This window comes from Schistocerca nitens, chromosome 4 (assembly GCF_023898315.1).
Source record: "Schistocerca nitens isolate TAMUIC-IGC-003100 chromosome 4, iqSchNite1.1, whole genome shotgun sequence".
Classification (NCBI taxonomy): Eukaryota; Metazoa; Arthropoda; class Insecta; order Orthoptera; family Acrididae; genus Schistocerca; species Schistocerca nitens.
The window spans coordinates 911,940,795-911,955,293 of record NC_064617.1 but is presented as its reverse complement, the minus strand read 5'-3'; the positions used below and the strand labels follow the sequence as shown (position 1 = coordinate 911,955,293).

The 14,499-nt window shown below is 39.1% G+C and overlaps 1 protein-coding gene across 1 annotated transcript in view; it reads right to left on the bottom strand.

The window, feature by feature from the left end:
- The window catches only part of LOC126253486 (WD repeat-containing protein 3), a 127,005-nt gene that overhangs the window by 56,653 nt on the left and 55,853 nt on the right, over positions 1 to 14,499 (bottom strand). The window contains exons 8-9 of the mRNA XM_049954858.1: positions 14,282 to 14,472; positions 13,326 to 13,521 (exon numbers count right to left, since the gene is read on the bottom strand). Coding sequence (XP_049810815.1) covers positions 13,326 to 13,521; positions 14,282 to 14,472 — 387 coding nt within the window. The remainder of the gene's footprint in view (positions 1 to 13,325; positions 13,522 to 14,281; positions 14,473 to 14,499) is intronic.

Below are 14,499 nucleotides of genomic sequence, written 5' to 3'. Positions count from 1 at the left end.
GGCAGAGGGTGTATACCCAACACACGATATCCTGTTGCATAGCATCCTCCACAACATGACAGTCATGAACTCGGTACCTGTTTCAACACATGCGTCATCCGCATTCTTCCCCCGGATACCAGTTTCTCAGAACTACACAGGTGGGAACTAGTGATACACCACGTCCTTGGTTCTCACCACCCAACTGGTCTTAATTTATATTATTTCCTTTCGTCTCAGCATTTCTTCACAGTAACTACTCCTTTTTTCACTCCATTTTAGTTTTCTACATCTGTCATTTCTTGACCTGTCTATTTTTCGCTATCCCCCCCTCCTACCTCTGTTACATACAATGCACTTAGCTTTTCACCCTTATTAACTTGTGCTGATGTTTTGTAGTGATCTCGGTCTTCCATATTACCCTGTCTTCTACCTTTAAGCTCTTACCTTTTCAAATCTCATCCCGTGCAGTCCCCAACAGTCAGTCCTTCTTTCTCATCCCATCTGGTAAGTCTCCCCAGGACCTGAGGTTCTGGGTGACTTTTATAAACTGTACCCATTTTCCTAAACCTCTCCCATCCTTTTCCTTCACCCCTATTCCTTCCCCTTCAACTCTTCTGCCAGAAGAAGGAGCCACCGGCTTGGAAATGTGTTCTCCTGCTGCCGCTTGGTGAGTAGATTTTTTTTTATCTATCCATTTAAATTATTCTGTAAATAATTGATTGTTTTCATTGTGATAAACAAAAGCAAGTGTGTGACAGTCAGTTTCCTGAACTGGAAAATGTGCTATTTAAGTGAATAAAACGAGCTCATGCTTTGAACATTCCAATTTATGGTACAGTGGCTTGTGCTGCAGAATATATTTAGCACAGAAGTTGGGACTTGCAGATTTCAAAGCATCCAATGGTTGCATCAAAGGTTCAGGAACAGGCATAATTTAGTGTATAAATGTATTCGAGGTAAGGCTGGAAGCATGAACATTAGCACAGTTCAGTCATGGAAAAATACTCTTCCATTAGTCATAGAAAGTACAGTCCCACTGATGTTTGTAATGCAGGTGAAATGGGTTTACCTTTTCCTTCTGCCTGACAAAACTCTTGAGCTCAGAAGAGAAAAATGCCATGGTGAAAAATTTAGTAGGGACTAACTGTTTTATTATGTCGTGACATACATGGAACAGAAAAGTTTGTGCTACTAATATTTGGAAAGGGAAAGACTCCATGATGTTTCAAAAATGTGCATACATTTCCATGTCAGTATACACTGCTCAGCCAGAATATTACCTACTTAATAGCTGGTATGTCCACCTCTGGCCCAACACATTATGGCATGGAAGTAATGAGGCCTTGGTAGGTCACTGGAAGGAGTTAGCACCACGTCTGCACACACAAGTCGCCTAATTCCCGTAACTTCGGGGGGAGGGGGGAGGGGGGGGGGAGTGTGGGAAAATGATCTCTGACACCACATTCAATAACATCCCAGATGTGTTCGATTGAGTTCAGATCTGTCAAGTTGGGGGGCCAGCACATGAACTGGAACTTGCCACTGCGTTCCTCGAACCATTCCATCACACTTCAGGCCTTGTGACATGCTGCATTACCCTGTTGAAAAATTGCACTGCAATTGGGAACCATCATCATCATGAATGCATTGTATGTTATCGCGCTATAGTGTAGTTACGCTAACAAGATGCACAATATACTAACAGTTTATTGAAACAACCCCTATTCAGTTACTGGCAGTAAAGAGACACCAACTAAACGATGTTAGTTTGTTTTGAGAAGTGTAATAAAAATTGCAATTTTAGTGTGTTTTTATTTTTTTCCATTACATGTGTATTTTTGATGCTCAACGGTGCAGTATCATGTCACATGACTTTCCTGCCTTCCATCTGGCTAATGACAGAAGTGTACATGTCCAATATGTTGTATTTAGCCAATGTCGCCGTATTTAACAGATTTTCGCCTTCTGTACATTAACGATTAATTTTGAGAATTTCTGAGTCTGACATTCCAAATGTGACCTTGAAGGTGCATTTTGAATGATAATTTATTGCTATAGCATGTCAGGAAGTGTGGCACTGTAAGATCCCATACCAACCCAAGTACGCGACCCGTAATTTCACATTTTCACTGACGAAAAAATCAAATCATTACCAAATTAGGTAGCTTTCCACTTATGACGTTCAAAACCTGTGGTCCTTTCAAAAGCATGACAACAAGATTTCACTGTAATTATTTCTGTCAGGCATTGACTCTGCTTTAAATATCTCACGACGATGATGATGAATACGGAAGTCATGTAAAGCCTTTGGACTTCACTGGAAAGGGTGCACCTTAGTAAGTAAGAAATTTAATATTTTTTCTCTCTTCTTGGAGTTTCTCCATTTATATTTATCAGTTAATTTCCCTCTTTCTTTACTAAGACCAACTTGATCACTAATTATACATTCTTAAATGTAACATTCGATCAATCAATCAGATTATTACTCACACAATGCATTACTAACTATTCTGAAATTTGAACCAAATCCTGGACATTACATTATTTGCATTCTCCTCTTCTCTGCACGTAATTCCCCCGCAATGAACCGTATTCCTGCACGATATTACGTCACCAATGGTTCACTGCTGTCTTTTACCTTCAACACAATACATAAATTTTGAGCAGATTGTTGCTAACACACATTTGCCTGTACGGTAGGAAAGAGTAATTCTGTGAATAATGCCCCTTAGATATTTTACTGCCTTCAAAGCCATCATACATATTAAACCCTTGCAATCTCAAGGAGGCGGAGGGAGAGGGGACTTATGTCCACCTTTTGAAAATACTGTCATCTAGTCAGTTAACTTCATACTGTAAAATTTTGAAACAATTATGGTATTTAATGAATTCTTCTATCAGGTTCCATAAATGTTTTGAATTTTTCAGTTAAAGTCACGCAAAAATTTACGTCTTAGTAGTACAAGTAACTTTCCCCAACGAATGTCATATTCAATATTTTCAGGTTCAGGACCTTACTTACACATCAATATCTATTTAATAGGCATGCTGTTCATTTCTCTCTCACTCTCTCTCTCTCTCTCTCTAGGGAGGCATAAAGCACCCTTGGTAATACACATTATTGAAAGTGTGTTGATATTGCTAAAAGTGTACTAAAAGACATTTTCATTTTCTGGACCCTACTAACAGATCAGTACCTCTTTAGAAAGTACACTGTTAATATAGGTCAGCAACAATTAATTTTTTTTTTTTTTTAAGGTGGGCACGAACCTCAACCTCTTTTGGTGACACTTGTGCATATGTACTACATGACTGTGTTTTGACAATGCATTCCAATACTTTCTACTCGAATCTTGCTCTTCTCACAGTGTGATACATGCCGATGCCACATCTGTTCAATTTAAATGTTCTGTCCAATTTGTCTATTTAATCAAACTTTGTGTAGCAAGATGTGGGCACAGAAAAAATTTGGTGTGACCCACGGCTTACGCCACTGGCTAAACTCCATTAGTCCACCACTCCCCAACATTCTTCCACCCAAACCAGTATAATGATGTCCCAGGAACTTGCTTGTGCCATAGGACCTCCAATGACCTTACTCTTAACATATTAGCCTACCAGGGACCAGATGATATGTCGAGCCACATGAATATGCTAAACATTGGTAAGCTCAGTAAAATTATATGTTAAGCAGTCTCAGTTCGGTCCTGCACGCTTTTAAATCTCAAAGCCTTGGATCAGCAGGATCAGATCTTTGATAAACTGCTAGCAGGGATGTCATGTCAACATTCTTGTTTCGCAGTCAGTCAATCTCTTTTTGACTTTCGAAAAATCTGGGATGAAATAATGACAATATTATGATATATCTAAAAAGAAAGATGATGTGACTTACCAAATGAAAGCGCTGGCAGGTTGATAGATACACAAACAAACACGAACACACACACAAAATTCAGGCTTTTGCAACCAACGGTTGCTTCATCAGGAAAGAGGGAAGGAGAGGGAAAGACGAAAGGATGTGGGTTTTAAGGGAGAGGGTAAGGAGTCATTCCAATCCCGGGAGCGGAAAGACTTACCTTAGGGGGAAAAAAAGGACAGGTTGTGTAACAACAACGACGCTGTACTATTGTACATATAAGTAAATTTTTTTTTCCAATCTGATTTTTCGATAAATTAGTGTAATTGATGTTCTGATTTCATTTCTTTTTTGTTTCATGCCATTGTGTTAAGAAAACTGTAGACAATTTTCAATGTGAATATTACTGTTTATGTCAAATGTCAAGCAATATTGTAATAGAATTGAAATGTGACAAATGTTGAGACTGTTGTAAGATGTTTAAAATTGTAACTGTGCGTCTGATCCATACGTAGGCAATGTGTTAGGATATGTAGAATGCAAAACCTTGGGTGAATACCCTGTCTGTAAGGGAGCGGTAAAAGGTGGACGGCAGGTGGGCGCGGGAAAATGCGCACGGCACGGTACGGCACAACGGGCTCAGCAGTAGTAGTTGGAGTTTGGCACTGGTCTGAGCAACACCTTCTGGAGCGAGGAGGCTCTCCCGGAAGACGTAGTTTCACTGAGCCTCGGGTATGCTGTTCCAACGCCCACACAGCATGGCAAAATTCCATGGGCACTAAATGGAAAAGTATTGCGACGCTAAGAAGAATTAAAGTGCCAATACGTCAAGAGCCATAGCTGTGGTTGTATGTGTGCTCTGTGCCTCGCCATCTCGCCGCCTGCCAACTGCCGCATCGATACAAGCAGGCTGAAACTTTTAGTACTGTATTCGTATGGACCATAGAGTGAACTGTTCAATAATAACCTAAATTTTACCAGAACTTTCTCATCATTTAATTATCCTCACTACTAACCTAGACAGGGTCCTTTCCAAATGTTGTGCAATCAGAGTGTCCCGAAATGAAAAATTAAATTTTGTGTTAATAATAATTACTTGCAGACCTAGTTATGTTAGAATGATGTTTAAAGAACTGTTTTGTTAATGAACCAGTAAATGAATAATGAAGGTCTAACGAAGTTGAAAGGTAACTTTAATATTGATATAGTAATGAAGTTTAATTATTTCGAGACAGATATAAAGGTATTTAAATGAGAAGTAAATAACATAAAAAGAGTAGTAACTCATATACTGGAAATCTTGAACGCATGATAATTTCAGTAATCAATTTTTTAATATAGTGATCATAACAGTTTCAGGTTCCCCCCCCCCCCCTTTATTCATTTGAATTCTGAAGTGTTCCACATTGGTTTGACCAGCAAAAGTTAAAGTCAATATATAAGTCAAAATTTATCAGTGTTTTTATCTTTATCAAAATTGACATTTTGTGTGTGGCTCAAAAGTGTTATTTCTAGGGTAACCTATGCCCGATTTTAATCAGATCAATAGACAGTACGAAGCTTTGTAGTATACATTATAGTGTAGTGTTATGTATTCATGGTTTTTTCATATCAGTACAGAACGTGAAACTATCAGTTCAATAGATTTTCTGGTTCTAAAATTTTACTATATTATGCAGTGTTACTACGTGTTGTTTTGCATGAATATACATCAATCTGTACAGGGAAGAAACTCAGTTAATGCCTAATTAGGCTGGCGACCGTATTATTGTCAAATTGGTAGCATCTTCAGTGTTGCTTTTGGTACATACTGACGTGTAATTGCATTTTGAACTTACTTGACGGATCATTGTTATTACAGAGTGGGTGTAAGTCTGATTTGCCACCATTCAGGTACATGCGGTCAATATCTATACCTAAATCCTGTCTCGTAAGGTGAACCCCGCTCACTTACCATAGTACAGGCTTTAATGAGTATTGTGTGCCCCACGCGCACGTTACAGTATACACTCGCACACACACACACATATCCATCCCCACATACACAGTCACAAGCAGACATTTGCTTTTACAAATGTCTGCTTGTGACTGTGTATGTGCGGATGGATATGTGTGTGTGTGTGTGTGTGTGTGTGTGTGTGTGTGTGTGTGTACCTGTCCTTTTTTCCCCCTAAGGTAAGTCTTTCCGCTCCCGGGATTGGAATGACTCCTTACCCTCTTCCTTAAAACACACATCCTTTCGTCTTTCCCTCTCCTACCCTCTTTCCTGATGAAGCAACCGCTGGTTGCGAAAGCTTGAATTTTGTGTGTATGTTTGTGTATCTATCAACCTGCCAGTGCTTTCGTTTGGTAAGTCACATCATCTTTGTTTTTAGATATATTTTTCCCACGTGGAATATTTCCCTCTATTATATTCGTGACAATATTATGAAACGGACAAATCGCTACTCACCAAATTTAAAAGAAGGCCTTTTGGCCAAAAGCTTACTGTTGGTATTCTTTCTGTTGTGCCTGTCTGCAACTCGGCAACTTCTCTATATGATGAGCAGCAAAATGTCCTTTTCATGATATTGTCATTTTGACTCTTAAAATATTTAGTCCTAAGGGTAGCTGTTTGCAGTGATGGTTGGTGAGCAGCTGATCCATATTTCTTCCCCATAGAGCAACCCATTAAGATTATTACCATATGGGTACTAATGATTGTATAGTGTGAAGGTCTGGGTTGGACGCTGGTATTTACCCTGCTTGGTAACTGAAGTCCCACTAAAATCTAATTTAGGCTTCTCATCTGAACTCTTCACAGAGTTACCCTTCGCAGCCATCTTTGTCTATTTTGGTGCATTACACTTCTTTTTCTTGAGTGCCAACTGCCTCTCTTTGCCCCAAGCACTGATTATCTACGGGTTGTCTCCACTGACAACAAATTACAAAACCTTTATCCACTACTAGTTTTAAATAAAACAGACATCATCATCACCACCATCATGAGGTAACATAAAATTACAGTGATGTCAATCTTAATGTTGTGCCAATTAAAATTGAACTATAGAAAAATTCAAATTTTATTTTTGTTGAAGACACAGTAAGAGTGACACACACAGGTGCTATAAAGATTTTATATTGCCTGATAATCATTCTGATTGATACTATTATTGAATAAAGGTTTATTTGGTCAGCAGCTCTTGTTGTTATTATTGCTGTTGTTGTTGTCTTCAGTCCAGAGACTGGTTTGATGCGGCTCTCCGTGCTACTCTATCCTGTGTAAGCTTTTTCATCTCCGAATAACTACAGCCTACATCCTTCTAAATCTGCTTAATGTATTCAACTCTTGGTCTCCCTCTACAATTTTTGCCCTCTGCACTTCCCTCCAATACTAAATTGGTGATCCCTTGATGCCTCAGAACGTATCATGCCAATCGATCCCTTCTTCTAGTCAAGTTGAGCCACAAACTCCTCTTTCCCCCAATTCTATTCAGTAACTCCTCATTAGTTATGTGATCTACCCATCTAATCTTCAACATACTTCTGTAGCACCACATTTCGAAAGCTTCTATTCTCTTCTTGCCTACACTATTTATCGTCCAAGTTTCACTTCCATAAATGGCTACACTACATACAAATACTTTCAGAAACGACTCCCTGACATGTAAATCTATATTCGATGTTAACAAATTTCTCTTCTTCAGAAACACTTTCCTTGCCATTGCCAGTCTACATTTTAAGTCATCTCTACTTCAAACATCAGCAGTTATTTTGCTTACCAAATAGAAAAACTCATTTAATATTTTAGCATCTCATTTCCTAATCTAATTCCCTCAGCATTACCTGATTTAATTCGACTACATTCCATTATCCTCGTTTTGCTTTTGTTGATGTTCATCTTATATCCTCCTTTCAAGACACTGTCCATTCCGTTCAGCTGCTCTTCCAGGTTCTTTGCTGTCTCTGACAGAATTACAATGTCATCGGCGAACCTCAAAGTTTTTATTTCTTCTCCTTGGATTTTAATTCCGACTCCGAATTTTTCTTTTGTTTCCTTTACTGCTTGCTCAATATACAGATTGAATAACACCGGGGATAGGCTACAACCCTGTCTCACTCCCTTCTCAACCACTGCTTCCCTTTCATGACCCTCGACTCTTATAACTGCCATCTGGTTTCTGTACAAATTGTAAATAGACTTTTGCTCCCTGTATTTTACCTCTGCTACCTTTAGAATTTGATAGAGAGTATTCCAGTCAACATTGTCAAAAGCATTCTATAAGTCTACAAATGCTAGAAATGTAGGTTTGCCTTTCCTTAATCTATTTCCTAAGATAAGTCGTAGGGTCAGTATTGCTTCCTGTGTTCCAACATTTCTACGGATTCCAAACTGATCTTCCCCGAGGTCGGCTTCTACCAATTTTTCCATTCGTCTGTAAAGAATTCGTGTTAGTATTTTGCAGCCGTGGCTTATTAAACTGATAGTTCGGTAATTTTCACATTTGTCAACACCTGCTTACTTTGGGGTTGGAATTATTATATTCTTCTTGAAGTCTGAGGGTATTTCACCTGTCTCATACATCTTGCTCACCAGATGGTAAAGTTTTGTCAGGACTGGCTCTCCCAAGGTTGTCAGTAGTTCTAATGGAATGTTGTCTATTCCCGGGGCCTTGTTTCGACTCAGGTCTTTCAGTGCTCTGCCAAACTCTTCACACAGTATCTCTGTCTTACCTATCTGAAACCTTCCAGCGTCACCAGGCCTCTTCCACCTATACAACTTTCTTTCGTGATTCTTAAACGAAGTATTAGCTATGAGTAAGTTATGTTATGTTATGTTATGTTATGTGCAAAATTCTACTAGGTGGCTTTATCTTTCATTCCTTACCCCCATTCCACATTCACCCACTACTTTTCCTTTTCCTACTACGAATTCCAGTCCCCCATGACTATTAAATTTTCATCTCCCTTCACTATCTGAATAATTTCTTTTATCGCATCGTACATTTTTTCAATCTCTTCATTATCTGTGGAGCTAGTTGGCATATAAACTTGAACTATTTTGGTAGGCATGGGCTTCGTGTCTATTTTGGCTACAATAACGCGTTCACTATGCTGCTTGTAGTAGCTTACCCACACTCCTATTTTTTTATTCATTATTAAACCTACTCCTGCATTACCCCTATTTGATCTTGTGGTTAGAATCCTGTATTCACCTGACCAGAAGTCTTGTTCCTCCTGCCACCACTATATCTAACTTTAAACTATCTGTTTCCCTTTTAAAATAAAAAAAAAAAAAATTAATTAATGGATCTGACATTCCACGCTCCGATCCGTAGAATGCCTGTTCTCTTTATGCTGATAACGATGTCTTCCTGAGGAGTCCCCGCCTGGAGATATAAATGGGGGACTATTTTACCTATGGAACATTTTACCCACGGAATATTTTACCAAAGAGGATGCCATCATCATTTAACCATACAGTAAAGTACAGTAAAGCTGCATGCCCTCAGGAGAAATTATGGCTGTAGTTTCCCTTTGCTCTCAGCCGTTTGCAGTACCAATATAGCAAGGCCGTTTCAGTCACTGTTACAAGGCCAGATCTGTCAGTCATCCACACTGTTGCCCCTGCAACTACTGAAATGGCTGCTGCCCCTCTTCAGGAACCACACATTTGTCTGGCCTCTCAAAAGAGATGCCCCTCCTTTGTGGTTGCACCAACGGTACGGCTATCTGCATCACTGAGGCGCACAAGCCTCCCCATCAACGGCAAGGTCCATGGTTCATGGGGGTGTACATAAATATGACTTTCTTCAAATACTATCTGCACAAAATATATTACTGATTCCCATTTATTAGAAAGCCTTCAACTTCAACTCAGTCACATACTTTGTTCAGTACTCCAAATTATTATGTGACCTTGAGGCAATGTTGTAAGATTTTTTCAAGTCAAGAGCCATTGTGTAACATTCTGTTCCAATAAATTGGGAGAACTGAGAATTGTGTGGCCATATTCTGTTTTCGTTGCCATTAATTGTAATGAAATGCTGTAAAATATTTTGAAGTTCTGGTAAAGATGTATTTGGTTGAGATTTGTTACATAACTAGTACTACTGCACACATAATTTCTTATAAGTGATAAACTGTACATGTTACTCAGTTAAAACCTTGAGCTACCACACATGCCATGAACCCTGTTGTGGTATCTGCTACTCTGAAAAGAGTTATACAATGACACTTCAAATAATACTTACTAATATAACAATATAACAGCTGTGTACCGCAAGTCTCTAGAGGAACAGAAGGTTCCAAATGATTGGAAAAGAGCACAGGTAGTCCCAGTCTTCAAGAAGGGTCGTCGAGCAGATGCGCAAAACTATAGACCTATATCTCTGATGTCGATCTGTTGTAGAATTTTAGAACATGTTTTTTGCTCGAGTATCATGTTGTTTTTGGAAACCCAGAATCTACTATGTAGGAATCAACATGGATTCCGGAAACAGCGATCGTGTGAGACCCAACTCGCTTTATTTGTACATGAGACCCAGAAAATATTAGATACAGGCTCCCAGGTAGATGCTATTTTTCTTGACTTCCGGAAGGCGTTCGATACAGTTTTGCACTGTCGCCTGATAAACAAAGTAAGAGCCTACGGAATATCAGACCAGCTGTGTGGCTGGATTGAAGAGTTTTTAGCAAACAGAACACAGCATGTTGTTCTCAATGGAGAGACGTCTACAGACGTTAAAGTAAACTCTGGCGTGCCACAGAGGAGTGTTTGGGACCATTGCTTTTCACAATATATATAAATGACCTAGTAGATAGTGTCGGAAGTTCCATGTGGCTTTTCGCGGATGATGCTGTAGTATACAGAGAAGTTGCAGCATTAGAAAATTGTAGCGAAATGCAGGAAGATCTGCAGCGGATAGGCACTTGGTGCAGGGAGTGGCAACTGACCCTTAACATAGACAAATGTAATGTATTGCGAATACATAGAAAGAAGGCTCCTTTATTGTATGATTATATGATAGCGGAACAAACACAGGAAGCAGTTACTTCTGTAAAATATCTGGGAGTATGCGTGCGGAACGATTTGAAGTGGAATGATCATATAAAATTAATTGTTGGTAAGGCGGGTACCAGGTTGAGATTCACTGGGAGAGTCCTTAGAAAATGTAGTCGATCAACAAAGGACGTGGCTTACAAAACACTCGTTCGACCTATACTTGAGTATTGCTCATCAGTGTGGGATCCGTACCAGATCGGGTTGATGGAGGAGATAGAGAAGATCCAAAGAGGAGCGGCGCGTTTCGTCACAGGGTTATTTGGTAACCGTGATAGCGTTACGGAGATTTTTAACAAACTCAAGTGGCAGACTCCGCAAGAGAGGCGCTCTGCATCGCGGTGTAGCTTGCTCGCCAGGTTTCGAGAGGGTGCGTTTCTGGATGAGGTATCGAATATATTGCTTCCCCCTACTTATACCTCTCGAGGAGATCACAAATGTAAAATTAGAGAGATTAGAGCGCGCACGGAGGCTTTCAGACAGTCGTTCTTCCCGTGAACCATACACGGCTGGAACAGGAAAGGGAGGTAATGACAGTGGCACGTAAAGTGCCCTCCGCCACACACCGTTGGGTGGCTTGCGGAGTATAAATGTAGATGTAGATGTAGATGAACTTTATCCAAACATTCATTACCTTGAATTGTAATTAAGAATTTACTTATAAGCTGAGAAACAATAAAATAATCACAATTACAATTTTTACCTCATGCATGAGATCACAATTATTAGATGTAAATAACCCAACATTCGGACAATAACTTTTGGCATCCATTGATTTCATTTTATCGATCTGCAATTTCTATGTACTATAGGACTGACCAAATGAAATACAACATAAAATATTATCAATATCATTAGCTTTTTATCCACTTCCTTGGAAATAGAATAGAATCATAGAATCAGTTGTTGACAATACACCCTGATCAGAATAACAAATTAATTGACAGCAAGTTGTTTATTAACATTGTTATATGTGTTAGTTATTGTTCAGTGTTGATCAGAATGTTGTGTCGCACAGTTTGTGAATTTTGAGATGGTAGAGTTAGAGGAGCAACACGTCTGTACCAAACTTTGCATGAAACTCAAGAAAACCTATACAGAGACATGCCAAATGATGCAGGAAGCTGACAGTGATGGGTGCTTAAGCTATACTCAGTGCTACGGATAGTTTACACACTTTAAAAATGGCTGGACAGAAGTTAAAGATGACCCTCATTCAGGATGCCCTTCGAAGTCTACCGATGATGCCCATGTCAGCAAGTCAACGAAATTGTGCATATCAATCAAAACCTGCCTGTCTGAGAGATTGCAGAAGAATGTAACATTTGAGTTGGATCATGTCACGAAATCCTGAATTAGCGTCTTGGAATGCATCGTGCTGCCACCAAGTTTGCCACATAGTTCATGAGTCAATACCAGAAAGACCTTTGCCTTGCAATCTGTGAAGAGCTTTTGGATCACGCAAATGATAACGAGATGTTCCATAAGAGAATCATAACTGGTGATGGGACATGAGTCTACAGTTACGATGTTGAGATCAAGGTTCAATCTTCATAATGGGTTGGGAAAGATTCCCCAAGACCAAGAAAAACTTGTCAGGTCAGGTCAAATGTTAAAGTCATGCTGATAGTTAGTTTGACATTGAAGGATTAGTTCATCATGAATTCGTGCTACAGGGACAAACTGTTAATCGATGGTATTGTCGGGATGTGTTGCTACGCCTTTGAGAAAATATGAGAAGGAAATGGCAATATGAGAAGGAAACGGCCTGAAACATTGTAAGACAATTCATGGCTCTTGCATCACAATAACGCACCTGCACATTCGTCCCTGTTGGTGTGTGACTCTTGCACAAAAAATGAAATCACTTTGCTGCCTCATCCTCCATACTCTCCAGACCTGGCCCCTGAGGATCTTTCTTTTATTTCCAAAGTTGAAAACCCCTTTGAAAGCACAAAGATCTGCAATAATAGACGAGATAAAAGAAAATTTGCAGACGGCACTTCGCACAATCCAGCAAAAGGCGTACCAAGTCTGCTTATGGAAGTGGAAACGGTGTTGGAAGCAGTGTATCAACTATGGACGAGAGTATTTCGAAGAAGACCATGCACAATAAGTAAAAGATAAGTGTAGAAAAATTTTGTGGCCAAAGTTCCGGAATTTTTTGAACATATCTCATATGTATATTGTAGTGCAGGAAACTCATTTCTTCCCTTGAAGAAACAAGTATTTAGTTTTTTAGTCATGATGCCTTTAACTGTATTAAATCACTCTTCCTTCCCCTATCGTGGGGCTACCCAGCATTCACTACTGCATATCACCAAAAAAATCTACAGTCCCCTCCCCTGTCTATGATCTCCAACATCTCAAGTGCCCTCATACTGCAACTTCTGCCATTCTGTAATGTGGTATATAGAGAACACAGGAATATCCATGTCTGCTTACCGAATCAGCTGTGAGACAGACTGACCACAGTTCCTTTGTATGTGCTGGAATAGCCTCTAAAACTTCTCCAGCCGCTATGTCAATAATAAGCAATTGTCCATCCTTCATTCCCACAAGCAAGTGCCGATCTCCTGGTGCAAAACATGAGCACAGTCCGTAACTTGTCTCAACAGTTCGTAGACAGGCTAATGATGGTCTGTGAAAATACTTGTTATTAATACATATATACACAACCTTCAGGCAAGACAACCATTGTTTTTCATTAACCATTGTGAAAAAGAATATTCTAGAATAAGTAGTCACTTAAAATAACTATCTAAAAAATTATTTCAATTGTAGGACAAAGGTGAGATAACATAAGCCACTAAATACCTAAAAGCCAGAAAGAAGGTTTTTTTCTTTAACTTATACGTATCTACATTACATGGAAGTGGATGTGTGTGTGAGTGTGTTGTGAATTTTGTAAAAAAATACAATTCTATTTCAGTGATACTTTAATATGAATATTTAGTTTGGAATGCCAATATCAAGTGTCCCTCTACTAACCATACACTATACTGTCTGGTTACACTGGGCATAAAATTTTTTGTTGTTGCGCGTGTTAGTGATGTTACACAACTAAACATTGTTGGTTGTCTGTGATGAGATAGGAGCTAGTGCACTTAATCTTACATCTTATCTATTAGTTTTTTTATTATATAGATACAAACAAAGCTAAGACTCCAAATACACAAGACAAGCCTCAGTTCACAAGTATCTACTATTTCTGCAGTGATTTACACCCTGCAACATCAATATGGTGACTCTGTTAGTCACAATCTGCATTAAAATGTAATGAAGAGGATCACTTAATGGAAAGAACTTTCATTCTTTCCTTTCATTAGAGACTTCAAATGCTATGTGTGTTTTCTAGCATCCACTCTCATGTTATACATTTAGGAATGAAATGGAAGTACCTGTTCCATAATTTTACTGCCTCAGCACTTGCAGAGGCAATTGCTAAATTATCTGAACTGAAACACACTGAGCGGACTTCAGAATGATGTCCTTGACTTGATATTTTACGAATACATTTGCATTCTGCCTCTTTATTTGTGCCGACGACTGAATGTAGCTCAATGCTGTTGTTACTGAGGGACACAGATACCTACAACAAATTGCAGAATGATTAGGA